At 40.2% G+C, this 14,638-nt stretch overlaps 1 protein-coding gene across 3 annotated transcripts in view; it reads right to left on the bottom strand.

Moving 5' to 3' along the window:
• MAN2A1 (mannosidase alpha class 2A member 1) overlaps positions 1–14,638 on the bottom strand; it is a 158,003-nt gene that overhangs the window by 102,029 nt on the left and 41,336 nt on the right. For all 3 annotated transcript variants that reach the window (XM_038770504.1, XM_038770503.1, XM_038770502.1), the window contains exons 5-6: positions 6,657–6,784; positions 5,926–6,099 (exon numbers count right to left, since the gene is read on the bottom strand). In XM_038770504.1, coding sequence (XP_038626432.1) covers positions 5,926–6,099; positions 6,657–6,784 — 302 coding nt within the window. The remainder of the gene's footprint in view (positions 1–5,925; positions 6,100–6,656; positions 6,785–14,638) is intronic.

Below are 14,638 nucleotides of genomic sequence, written 5' to 3'. Positions count from 1 at the left end.
TGAGCCGTTGGATTTGGCAAGCAGGAGGTCATTGGTGACCTTTGAGAGGGCAGTTTCCATGGAATGTAGGGGACGGAAGCCAGACTGGAGGGGGTCGAGGAGAAAGTTGGTGTTGAGGAATTCGAGGCAGCGTGTGTAGGCAACTCGTTCAAGGAGTTTGGAAAGGAATGGTAGGAGGGAGATGGGGCGATAACTAGAAGGTGAGGTGGGGTCAAGAGAGGGTTTTTTTAGGATGGGAGAGACATGGGCATGTTTGAAGGCAGAGGGGAAGGAACCAGTGGAAAGTGAGCGGTTGAAGATGGAAGTTAAGGAGGGGAGAAGGGACGGAGTGAGAGATTTCATGAGATGAGAGGGAATGGGGTCAGAAGCACAGGTGGCCGGAGTAGCACATGAGAGGAGGGAGGAGAGCTCCTCTGAGGATACTGCTGGAAAGGATGGGAGTAGCAGAGAGTGTTGAGAGCCGGGGAGACTTGCCCAAGGTCACAAGGCATATGAGTGGCGGAGCCTGGACTACAACATTCCTATCTCCAAGTTGTGGTGTTTCTTACCAAAGACTGGAATTGCACTTTCCAAGCGTTTAGTACAGTGCTCTGCATACAGTAAGCCCTCAAATATGAATTAATGAACTCATATCTAATATTCACCTGAAAAGAAACTTGTCTATGCAGTTACCTTTTTTTAAAAAAAAAAAATGTAGGCAAATTCAACTGACATCAAAGCAAAACATCAATTTTGAGGAAGTTCAACTACCGACAAAAAGCAATGCTTTTCAACTTGTGGCTCTAGTATTACTAGCAAACCAGGCAATCCTGGCTCAAGCCCATTGGCAAAATCACTGTCGTGTTTGCTTTACTAGGGGAAGAACAGAGTAGTGTTTGCTTACTCAGTTTGCTCTAAAAACCACCGGAGTCTCTGAAGTAAAGGGTTTGTTTAGTATTATAATTTGTTATCCCCTGTAATTGATGCTTATAAGCTAGGCAGGACCCAACCACTGCCTCAACCCAACTCTCTGCTCTTAATGGTATTTATTGACTGCTTATGTGCAGAGCACTGTACTGAGCGCTTGGGAGAGAACACCTCAAGAAGCCAGTCCATTGCCAAAGCATAAGATATGGCCTTTGACAACTTCATCATTTAGTTTTGATTCGGGTGCAGTCCACATTAACAGCCCAGAAAACCCATATGTTGGACAAGGATTCTAAAAGCAATCTTGAAAGGTCAATTATTTCCAGCACCAAAACATTCCAATCCCATTCCCCGTCTGAACTCCATTTTCAATGAAATATAGACTATTAGCCATTTTTTCCACATATCTGGATTTAAAATTAATGATCTTCATTTGGTGTTAATTTTAAAAAGACTACAAATCAAATAAAATTTTCCAGATTAAAGGGTTTCTGAAGTTAAAGTATTTATCCTGCAATTTTGACATATGACATATTACTCATTTTCCTGCCAGGTTAATTGATTGGTGAGAATTCTGTTTAGCTATTGCTAAGGTACCTTCCTTATAGGACCAATCAATCGTATTTATTGAGCGCTTACTGTGTGCAGAGCACTGTACTAAGCGCTTGGGAAGTACAAGTTGGCAACATATAGAGACGGTCCCTACCCAACAGTGGGCTCACAGTCTAGAAGGGGGAGACAGAGAACAAAACAAAACATATTAACAAAATAAAATAGAATAGATATGTACAGGTAAAATAAATAGAGTAATAAATATGTACAAACATATATACAGGTGCTGTGGGGAAGGGAAGGAGGTAAGGCGGGGGCTCAGTCTGGGAAGGCCTCCTGGAGGAGGTGAGCTCTCAGTAGGGCCTTGAAGGGACTAAAGACCATGACAGAAATAAATCATTTTCTATACCTAGAAATGATTCATTACAAGCACTTACATACTTAACAGGATAGCCTATTTGATGAAATTTGTCAAGAATACTTATTTGGTTCTGAAATCACATCTCCTCCAAAACGCCTTTTCCCAATTAATCCCTTATCTCCCCAGGTTATAGCTCTCAATCAATGGTATTTGAGCACTTACTATATGCAAAGCAGTGTTCTCAAACTGCCACATCAGCTCTTTGGACTCAAAACCTCCTTTGGCACTTCATAATCAAACCTACCCTATTACTTAAGGACTTGTGTACATATCCCCTTTTCCATTTTCCTCTTGTCTATAAACACAATAAGGTAAATGGACAATATCTCTGTCCTCAAGGAGTTTACCAGTGTCTGTCTCCCAGACACTATAATAAACTCTTTGAGGGTAAGGATCATATCTATTTACTCTATTTTATTCACCAAAGTACAGGACTCTGCACACAGTAGACATTCAATAAATATGACTGGTTGTTTCATGACAATCTTACAAACCTAAGAAGTCCATAAATGATGCAGAAGCCATAAATAATATATGAAAGAGTAATAGGGAGAAAAATAAAACATTTCATTTACATTCCAATTCATGGTCAACTTGTACAACAAGTCATTTGTGATTTTTGTTCATGGAACATTGTTCTCAGAGCGTTATTTGGAAATAAGAAAAGCTTCAAGGAGCAAAAGCGCTGCTTACATTTTTACATGTTAAATTCAGCAACGAAAGGAAGGCAGTCTTCCAATTTTAGAAATGATTAGCAAGCATAGCTATGTTTTTTCCCCCTCCAAGGACATTTCACCAACTCAACTCCCAGTACACTGACCATAGCCTAGGCTGTCTCCCATTCCTTTCCAAAAATGTCAATATTTTTTATAAACAGAGGGTTGGGAATTTTACATAGCAATTTTCATGCCGTATTTGGCAGGAACTACCATTCTGTGCATTCTAAGAAAGCAAGAGAAAGATCATTCATGGTTAAAGCAAATGCATCTTATGAATCATTTTTTATTAGTCAAAAGCATGAGTCACAAAGATATACTTTTCACCCCCTATATAGTCTAACTCAAATAATACACAAAACCAGACTGACAATGACATTCCTTCATGCTACATCTAAATTGTAAAGTGTCCCACTGCCTCCATCTTCAGGAATAAGAAATGTTTGGCCAAATCTGGCTAAGAAAACTGAACACAATTTAACAATCCAAATGAAAACTGTTACCAAATATAAAGTTGCCCAGGAAAGCCTTAGGAACTATCCAAGAAAATCTCACACAATCAAAATTAATTTTAATTCCCCCCTCAAATTCAGCAATTTGTAGTCCTGATAGAGCTCACCATTCTCAGTCCTACTCAGCCAACAATGTAGTATAATCATCTCACCATTGAAATCAGCTAACTTGTGCCTCATGTTTTCCCCACCTGTTAAACTAGGAGAGGAATTTCAATTTATTTCACAACAGCCTTGTGGCAGTTCCTCCACATACACAGGGGAGTTTGGTCACATTCTAAGCAGGCTAACAACCCCCAAACTAGAGATCTTTATTCATTCAATCGTATTTATTGATTACTGTGTGCAGAGCACTGTACTAAGCGCTTGAGCTCCTGGAAAGTGGGTCAAGGCACTGTGGTGGCTAGAGCACAGCCTACATATCCACCACAGAATTTGTGGAGGCATGAAGGCCCCCATGGGCTGCCGGAAAAACAGGGGCATGATCCCCAGCACCCTCAACCAGCTCCAAGTTCCTGCAGCCTCAGGGGTACTATGTTTCTGTGGGACCACCTCCAGACGTGAGGGTCTCCTTTAGGCCTTGCACAGGTTCATGCAGTCACCATAATACGGGGCTTCGGCACAGTTAAGACGGTCATTTCATAAAGTGGCATTTATTAGGTGCTTACTGTGTGCCAAGCACTGTTCTAAGTGCTGGGATTCATACAAGTTAATCAGATCAGAAACAGTCCCCATACCACTGTTTAAGAGGGAGGAAGTATTGAATCCCCATTTTACAGATGAGGAAATCTCCTAACTTCTCCGTGCCTAAGACCATACAGCACACTAGTGGCAGAACTGGGATTAGAACCCAGGTCCTGACTCCCAGGCCCATGATCTTTCCACTACAACACAAGTTAATAATTGCCAACGTCTGTCTATTTGTACATATTTATTACTCTATTTTACTTGTACATATTTACTATTCTATTTATTTTATTAATATGTTTTGTTTTGTTGTCTGTCTCCCCCTTCTAGACTGTGAGCCCACTGTTGGGTAGGGACCGTCTCTATATGTTGCCAACTTGTACTTACCAAGCACTTGGTACAGTGCTCTGCACACAGTAAGCGCTCAATAAATACGATCGAATGAATGGAGAAATCAGGTGGATCTCATTCAGGAACAATATTTGTGGTGCACATCTGACCTGTACCTCAGCTTCCCTTTCATTTGCTAGATTGTAAGCCCGGTGAAGGTAGGTATATCTACTAATTCTGTTGTGTTCTCTTAAATGACTAATGCAGTGTTCAACATATAGTAGGTGCTCAAAAAAAAATACCATAGATGGAGGCATTCTTTCAAATAATTCAATAGGCCCCTGAGAGTACAAGATATGGTCCCTTCAACTGCAGAGTTTACAATCTATGGGAAGCAGACAAATTGTATACATGCAGCAACAACAGGGAAAGCAACTGGTAACTGCAAGAGTATGGAAAAATGAATAAATGAACACATTCAATTCACGGTATTTACTGAGCGCTTACAATGCAGTGTGCCCTGTACTACGCGCTTGGGAGAGTACAACAGAATTAGCAGACATTCCCTGCCCACTATGAGCTTCATGGGTATTTGAGTGTTTCCAAACTACTACTACACTGATCCAAGCACCTATCAAATCCTGCCTTGACTGCTGCAGCAGCCTCCTCGCCGACCCCCCTACCGCCCAGATCATTTTTCTTAAAAAAAAAAAAAAAAACCCTCCCCTCTCTTCAAGAGCCTCCAATCATTGTCCATCCACCTCTGCATCAAACAGAAACTCCTTACCATCGGCTTTAAAGCAATCAGCCCATTCCCTTTTATTCATTCATTCAATTATATTTATTGAGTGCTTACTGTGTGCAGAGCACTGTATTAAGAGCTTGGGAAAGTACAATACAATACTCCTCCCTTACTTCACTAATTTCCTACTACTACCACCCAGTCCCATAAGCTATACTCCTCTATTGCCCACCTACTCACTGTAGCTCATTTATCTCATCGCCAAACCCTCTCCAACATCTTGCCTCTGATCAGGAAGTCCCTCCCCTTTCATATACAACACACCACCACTCTCCCCACCTAAAAAGCCTTATTCAAATCACATCTCCAAGACACCTGCTCCAATTAAGCCCTCATTTCTCCTACTCCCTCTTCCTTCTGCATTGCCTATGCACTTGGATCTGTACCCTTTAAGCACTTGATATTCATGCCACTTCAACCCCACAGCACTTATGTACGTATCTGTAATTCATTTTATTGTCAATCTCCCCCACTAGATTGTAAGCTCCTTGTGGACAGGAGGAAATGTGTCTGTTGTACTGTTCTCTTCCCAGTACTTAGTACAATGCTCTGCACACGGTAAGTGCTCAATAAACACCATGATTGATATTGGGATATGCTTCTAGGTCTTGGATTCTTTTTACTCTGAGATCTCCCAATTTGCCCCCTGACTTTACAATGATTTTCACAGAGTTGTACCTAATACCAAATAACTATTTAAATGGTCAAATATTGAGTGTTAATTAAAAATTATGCCCATTAATCATTTTCATTGGAAAGTCCTACTTGAAGTCTCAAGCCGGCAATCAAAGTGTCAGATTACAGCATGTGCAGATCATAATCTCTATTAAATGTGCATACCCCTTAAAGACATCCTTTGCCAAGTCGACTTTATAGCTATTCAGACCTAGCCAATAAAATCGCATATTTCTTAAGTTTTAGTCACAAATATTCGTACTTTGTTAAACAGCACATTCAGCAGTTTAAGAAATTTTTTCTCTCTAAATGAGCTCTACATACCCCAATTCTGTCTCCAAAAAAATTCCAGGGTCTTTTGGGTAGCAAAGTATTTTTTAACTGAGTAATGAACTCTCTGAATAAGCATGCTGGAAAATCCTGAGCGTTTCAAAAGATAAGCCATTGTCGGCGAATGTCCAAAAGGATCAATAGCCCAACCAGATCGAGGTTTCACTCCTGTTGACAAACAGAAATTTAGTATTTTTAAAAGGAGATCAAAAATCAAACATTGCCTTTTAGCCCAGACAGAGACATCCCATTCACCTCTATTCTTCCCTTCGATACAATAATCATATGCCTCCTAAGTGACGAAGAGAGATGAACCCCCATTCTGCAAATGGGTGGAGAGAATGTTAGGCATTTGAAGCAGTTACTCAGAAGGGGTAGAAGTATAGGTTTTTGCAACCAAGCCTTTTTTTGGGGGGGTAAAAAAAATTGATACACCTACCTTGCAACCAAGCTTGACCTTAAGAGAAAAAAAAAATCCACCCAACTTTTGGACACTATTTCTTACAAATGAATTTCACAAAACCAGCTTGATTTTTTTTTTTAATTTTAGGAGCTTATTTTAGTGCCACCTTCAGGGACTTCATTGTGCAAAATATCGATTTTTTTTATGTAGCTCTGATAATCTTAATGCATCCTCCCATGTTTTTTAATATGTATAACAAAATAAGATCCTGAATGCGTGATAGAAGAAAATACCCAACTGGAAGAGGGGATAATAAGCATACCTAAATTCTTTTCTAGCCACTGATGTCCTTCAATAAGTTGGTCAATTAAAGCATAATAATGTGGAGAAGCTTCATCAGGCATGACCCAGCCACCTGTCACTATTTCAAGTTGTCCGGTTTCTATTAGCCTGGGGAAAAGGAAATATGAAATGTACATTTTAGAAATTTTACTTAAAAAATAAAACAGCCATCCACTTCAAATATTGCTGCAAGAATGACTAAATCCTACAAAACTCACTTGTTCCAATAGATACACAGCCAAATCAACCATATTTATTGAGCACTGTACTAAGTACTTTGGAGAGTACAATGTAACGGAGTTGTTACATTCCCTACCCACAACGATCAAATACGATACTCAATATGTTACTCCATCATAGATATGGATACATATGCATAGAAAAACATATTAAGAGAAGTTAGCAAATGTTATATTTGGTGGTCCTCTATCTTTGAATTACGTACACTATCCTTCTACATAACCAAGATGAAAACTGGGCTGAACAAATGTACTCCAGAGGAGAGTGTAAAATGACTTTCTGAAAATCATATTTATTAAATGCTTATTGTTTGTAGAGTACTGTACTAAGTTTGTCAGAGAGTACAATATAACTGATTTGGTAGACACATTCCTTGCCCACAAGTTTATAGTCTAGATGGGGAGACAATACATATAGATTACAGATATGTACATAAGTGTTTTGGAGCTGAGGGAGAGATGAATAAAGGGTGCGATTCCACCGCAAGGGTGACACAGAAGGGAATTAGAAAAGAGGAAATGAGGGCCTAGGCGGGGAGGGAGAGCCTCTTGGAGATATGCCTTCCATAAGGCTTTGAAGATCGGAAGAGTGATCATCTGTTGGATATGAAGAGGAAGGGACAGCAGGATACAGCTGTATGGGGAGCTGAAAATGGGAAATGGAAAGCTAGAAGAACAGAGGAAATGTTTTAGGACATGGTAAAAAAAAAAAAAAGCCTCAAACAATGCTGCTGAAAACTAGAAGTCAACTGCTGTAGACAGACCAGCCTGGAGCACTGCAATTAAGATAGGAGCAGCTCTTTGGGAGCAAAAAGCAAGAACTCGCCAGGCACCTATAACTATCGGATGTGACAAGGGGCAGCATTTTGTGCACACAATATGGCTGGGATTGTGGACCCACATTGAATCTTTCACACAGAAATTCATTAGGTGAGTTTCACCATCACTGGCATCTTTGGACATGAAGGACAACAACTAAAATGTATATTGCCTAGTTGGATTTCATACACCATAGTGTCATTAGTGTCTATACATTCTATCAGAATCCCTAATGGATTCAGCAAAAATTACTATAGGTCAGGTAAACTTCACCAGAAGAAAATGAAGAATTTACTTTTAAAAAGACCAAATCCAAAGTAACTTATTTTAAATAATCAGAAGGGAGCCAGCTGTATGCTTTTATTTGAAAGGTTGTTGTCCTAAAATCACCTCAGACTCATTTAGGAGCACACACAAATAGACTTTGTTTTTAAAAATGAAAAAATAAAATGTTTATGAAAATGAGAGCTGACTGTGCTGTGAAAAGTTTCAAAAACTGCCATCTGGTCAATGAGATTCTTTTGTGCTTATTTCTTGTGCTTACTTCCAGAAGATAAACAGAACAGACTAATCAGGCTGCTAAGGGCTCATTAGCATGGGTCCTTCTTTTTCAGCAATTGAAACCTAAGGGGCCAAGTTGGGGTAGAGGTGGAGAAATTTTAAATATGCAATTTGACAGACACATTTAGGAATTATTACCCTTATATTTGTTCCATTTCTCCTGGAGGTTGGAGATCATGCATTTGATTGATGTTCAACCCTCAACCTCCTTTAGAAAATACTTAAGCATGCTTTCCAATTTCATCTACAATTCCTTCCAAGAATTCCCATGTTTCCACACTATTAACCTGAATAGATTCAGACTTTCAATTAACAAACCTAAAACATACTTTGGGTTTGATTGTTTTTAAAATGATCAAACAAATTTCCTTTTCGCCTTTGCCTTTCAGTCATAGAACAACTTCGTCTAAGAAAGTAAAAGTGACAGTGCAGGCACGGTAGTCGAAAATGGCTTCCGTGTTGATCCACGGGGCTCTGAGAGGGAGGTGAAGGGAGTCAAATTCCTGTCAGACTCCTAAAAGGAAGGGGCAGCCATGATGCAGCTGCCACCTCCACTGACACCACTTAAGGATTTGAATCACCCATACGATTTTGACTATGATTATACATCTTCCATGATACCCCTGCGGTTCAAGTGGTGATAGGCAAAGTGGCAGTGAGACTGGGAACATTAGGTAGACATCAGGAGTAGCAACCTCAACTAGAAGTAGCTCTTTCAGGGGCACTCTAGTCCAGAGGCTTGCTCGCCAACCATGATGGACTGCCTGCCTTCTGACAGTACCTCACTTCCCACTCTCCTGTCTGTCTCCTCACTCATGTGGTTCCGTCAGCCTACAGCTTCTACTCCCCACAAATGCACCAGATCACAGTTCTCCCCTTTGTCAAAAACCTTCTAAAATCGCATCTCCTCCCACAAGCCTTCCCCAATAAATCCCCGTCACTCTGAGATGCACCAGCCCAATGGCATATATATTTATTATACCCACCCTTTAGTTCTGAGCCATCCTCAGGACTTGGGTGTACCCAAGTAACATGCATGTTCGATTCTACATCCAATTTTTTGTTTGGTTTCCACAGTTTGCAAATGAAGCTCCTTGTGGGCAGGGAATTTATCTACCATATCTGTTATACTTTACTCTCCCAAGTGCTTACAGCGGTCTGCACACAGTAAGCACTCAATAAATACCACTGATTGATTGATTTCCATGCTGCTCTGCAGGGACCTGGTGTAAAAGGGTAAGGTACAGGCACCCCATGAGAGCTCACTAAATACTGATTACTACTAGCCAGTCAATCATTTACTTAGTTCTTACTGTGTGCAGAGCACTGTACTATGTGCTTGGGATTGTATGAGACAGGTTCCTGGTCCACAACCAGCTTAGTCTAGTGGGGGATACAGACAAATATAAATACTTACCCCTAGCAGGCTGGTCTGGTGTTTGTGCTCAGTGCTGCTGAAGCCTCATCTAGTTATCAAATTCAATAATCTATCTTTGCTGCCCTACCTGTATTTTATTTTATTGTCGGTCTCCCCTGCTAGATTGTCAGCTCCTTGAGGGCAGGGGGATACTATTTACTAACTCAACTGTACCTTCCCAAGAGCTTGATAAAGTGCTCTGCATGATTTCACCACTAATTCCTACAAAAGGATTAATCAAGCTTTGTACAGAACTTGAAAAATATGATTTATAGGATTGCTCTAAAATAGATTTAAAAGGGAGGGAAGTGAAAAACTGGCAGATGGGGGCACAACCCTTTTAAGACCTACAAAGTCACTAATGCTGTTTCAGTTATGTTGGAGTGGGAGAAAAAATTGGAAGATGCTTTGATAAGAAAAAAATCACTCCAATTTTCAAAACCAAAAGGCAGTTTAAACACTATTAGTAGTAGGAACTATACAATAGAAAAATAGGAACCAATGTAGACTAATTTGAGAGCAGAGGGTTTCTACTGCATGCCAGAAATGATATTAAGGACCACTAAGAAAATGCTCTTTTCTAAGAGGAAGGAAAAAAAAGAAAAGAGACAATTGTATACCAGAATGCACTATTTTATGAGCAGTACAAAATTAAATTAGTTCCTCCTCTTTCTAGCCTCTTTCTCCCTAGGTGTCAGAATTTAGTGAGTGATTGACAATATGACTATACAGCCAATGTAACGAGCTTATGAATTGGTAATATTCTCCACCATTGAAAAGTCATCTGTGACAATTATAATGGCTATTTTCAAAATAATTACAATGGAAGGTAATATAGCAAAAATGATTGGTAATTTCAACTATTACTTAAAAGCTTCCTGAGGAAACTGATATATGTAAGCCCAGTAGCCAAATCTATTAGAGTACCAGAATCCTAACTATTACCACAAAGAAATCAGTCTTCTGAAATGAAAGAGGGCTAATGTCACATCGCAGTTCCCTCCTCTATCATAAAAAAGATTCTATTGAGAAGAGATGACTAGGCATGCTACTTGAACTGATCAAACATTTAAGACTCACCAGCTTCACCCATCAAAAACTAAGTGTGTAGTTTAGAATAATAATGATGGTATTTGTTAAGCACTCACTATGTGCCAAACACTGTTCTAAGCACTGGGGTAGATACAAGGCTATCAGGTTGTCCCACATGGGGCTCACAGTCTCAATCCCCATTTTATAGATGAGGTAACTGAGGCACAGAGAAGTTAAGTGACTTTCCCAAGGTCACACAGCAGACAGTGGAGGAGCTGGGATTAGAACAATCCAGTTTATAACAATCCGAAAGATCTATTCAGAAAACATAAACTTTGATATAAGTGATGGAGGTGATAGAAGCAGGAGGAAGGGTGTGGACAAAGGGTCAGAGGTAGGAGAGTCGAGAACAAGGCAAAGTGAGAAGGCTTGTATGGAGAAATAAAAAGTGCAGTGAGTGCAAAGTGTTGATAAGTTAAAGGGAGAGAGCCAGAGTACCTTAAAACTAACGGTCAGGAAATGAAGCATGAACACCCTTGCCCCCCTACTGCCCCCATTTCTTGCCTTAATGATCTAGCCATGCATTTTAGGGAGATCACGCCTGGTTTCAAATTCCTCAAAGTTTCCCCTGCTCTTCAGTCTCTCCCTCCTCCTGCCTCTTTTTCAACTCTCCCATCTTTCCCAGCAACATCTCAAGAAATCTCTTGCAACCTCTCAAAATCCACCCTTTCTATCTGCAACTCCGACACCATCCCTTCACACCTTATCAAAGCCTTTGCCCCCTCCAGTACTGCCATCTTCAACTGTTCACTCTCCAATGACTTTTCCCCCCTTCTGCTTTCAAACATGGTCATGTCTCCCCTAACCACTCCTCAAGAATCTCCAGTGGTTGCCCATCCACCTCTTCACCCATCCCTCAGCCCCACAGGACTTATGTACATCAGTAGTTTATGTCTGATTCCCCCTCTAGATAGCTCATTGTGAGCAGGAAACATATCTACCAACTCTCATATTGTACTCTCCCAAGCACTTAGGATAGTGCTCTGCACACAGTATGCACTCAATAAATACAACTGATTGATTGGAGCAAGGACTAGAGCAATAACACCTGGAAATAGGGAGACCGGTAAGGAGGCTAATGTGACCAGCGCAGAGACTCGGTGAGGAATGGGTGGATCTAAGAAGTGTGGTGGAGGAAAAAAATCAGCAGGATTTAGCAATAAACTAGAGAGTGCAAAGTGTCATGGACAAGAAGGAGATTCCAGGTTTTAAAGACAGGGAGCATAGTGGTTGTATCCATTATGATGGGAAAGCCAGGTGGAGGCACGGAATTGAGACAGAAGATGCCAGTTTTAGAAATGAGTTTAAAATACCAGCAAAACATTAGTATAGTGCTCTGCATAGAGTAAGAACTCAATAAAAAACACACTGATTGAGCCATACATTACAGCACCATTTAATAGTTGAAAAATTAAACAACACTTTTCTGTGGTAAGTTTGTTGGTTTTCTTTTAACCACAGTAAGTGCAGATAGCCTAAGTGAACCTTAATGGATATGACCTAGGGTATAAAACCACACTAACTGATCACAATCAGTGGTTTGTCAGAGTACTATTACACTGGGTTTTCTCCCTAGAGAACACCTTCATTTAAACCAATTTCTCTGAACTGGATTAAAAGGTACTCCCCAGGAATTCACACTTCTATAAAGCTAATATTTAAAAGCAGCTCACTTCAAAATATTTACAAAGGCATACTTCCGGAGACCTTCTAGAGGACTATCATCATCACTGATTACAGTTCTTGGAATAAGTCTGCTTTTTGATAATCGATGGCCCTGATGCTTTTAGATCCTACTCCTGTCCTTTCATCAGGATTCTAGCCAATAGTTGACCAGCTTTTGATATAGATATACACGTCATAATACAGAAAGGGATAAGAAATGTTAGATCTGAAGGGGAAAAAGGCTGCCCATCCATGAAAATCTACTTATGATTTCTAAGGGGGGAAGGGGTGACTTGCATAGGATCCAGAACATGGATGTCCAAGGCTCATGAACTGAAGAGTCATAAGCCAGAAACATAGTATGGTCAAAAGTAGCAGATGGGGAAAAAAAAATTATTTAACCTAAAGGGTAAAGAGGTATGCTTGGGAGAGTGAGGGTGATGTCACTGAGTGGGAGATCTTGGGAGAGGTGTGTGTTTGTGTGTGTGTGTGTGCGGGGTGAGGGGAGAGAAGGTGGTGGGGAGAGTCTATTGCTAACCTTCTCACTATACCTTGATCTCATTTATCTAACTGGCGACCTCTGGCCTGAAACACCCTCCTCCCTATTGGATAGATAACTACTCTCCCCCACTTCAAAACCTTATTGAATGCACATCACCACCAAGAAGTCTTCCCTGATTGAGCCCTCCTCTCCTTCTCCCACTCCCTTCTGTGCCTCTCTTACTTGCTCCTTCATTCATCCTCCCTCCCAATTCTACAGCACACATATGTCTAAAACTTATTTAATCTATTTATTCATTCAATTGTATTTGAGCGCTTACTGTGTGCAGAGCACTATACTAAACGCTTGAAAAGTACAATTCAGCAACAGAGACAATCCCTGCCTACAATGGGCTCAAAGTCTAGAAGACTAATATAATAATATAATAGTTATATTAATGTCAGTCTCCCCCTCTATTGACTTTGAGCTCATCGTGGGCAGGAATGTGCCTGTTGCTGTATTGTACTCTCCCAAGGGCTTAGTATAGTGCTTTTCACACAGTAAGTGTTCAGTAAATACAACTGAATGAATGAATGAGAAGAGTGCTGTTAAGCAGCAGTGGCAATCAAGAGACACCCAGGGTAGGGGCTGAGGTCATTCACTGCACCTTTACTGTGCCCAGGCCCACACCAAATGGGCTAGAACAGCAGCACACTGTAGCCTGTCACAATGGCAAAATAATAAATAAAAAAAGCATATGTGCTCAAGCTGCCCAGCAAGTGAAGGCAAATCACAGTTTGGCCACCACTGATCTAGAAAAACAGAATAGATTCCCTACTGTTTACACAGAAGGATGAAGCTGTCTAATGTTTTCTCCTAAATTTAAGTTGTTCTGGAGGATGTCTCATGACTTTGAGAATTTTTTTAATTAAATTTAGAGGAAAAAACAATATGAAAGCCCAGTCCCGTTCCCCAGGACCCCAAATTCATCACATTACTAGGACTCCAGAGTGCAAGTCACTACTTCCCAGGCAATGTTCTGTCACAGTCCCCTCAAAACTTCTGTGATTGGGTCAAGATTACAAAGATTACATTACAAAATTAGCAATTTTTTTATCCTAATCATTCCTATTTTTCCTAAATACCATGATCACTGATTTAGAGTTTCATCACAGGTACATGATTATCACAGAGCTTTTCCCTAATGGGGAAGTTGCAACAGGCAATTTATTAGCAAATAATGCATCATTAAGTGAGCTTCAGAGACAAATTAATTTCACATGAGAAAACCATATGAATGTGTAATCACATATCCAGGATAATAAGGAAGGGGAAAAGGATGAACTAGGAATCATTTTTAGAGGTGAATTAAGAAATAAAAATTCAAATATGGATAAAGCAGTTGGAGCCAAATGATATTTACTGTTCTTACCAAGACTCGTTTCCAGTTAATTCAATGGTTTTAGAACTACTATAAAAGTAGCTTAAATAGCAAAAAAGTCACCCCAAGCACACGACTTGGAAGACCCAATTTGACCATGAAGCTACATTGTTTTCTTACCACAGTCTTACTTTTTTTTTATTAAACACAAACACTCCTATTATAATGCATGTTTTCAAAAATGTTAATGCTAAGATGTGATTAGGGAATGAAAAACCAGTCTTTTGACAATGACACTGTGCCTGGT

This window comes from Tachyglossus aculeatus, chromosome X3, assembly GCF_015852505.1.
Source record: "Tachyglossus aculeatus isolate mTacAcu1 chromosome X3, mTacAcu1.pri, whole genome shotgun sequence".
Taxonomy (NCBI): Eukaryota; Metazoa; Chordata; class Mammalia; order Monotremata; family Tachyglossidae; genus Tachyglossus; species Tachyglossus aculeatus.
This window is presented reverse-complemented; position numbering and strand designations above follow the sequence as displayed.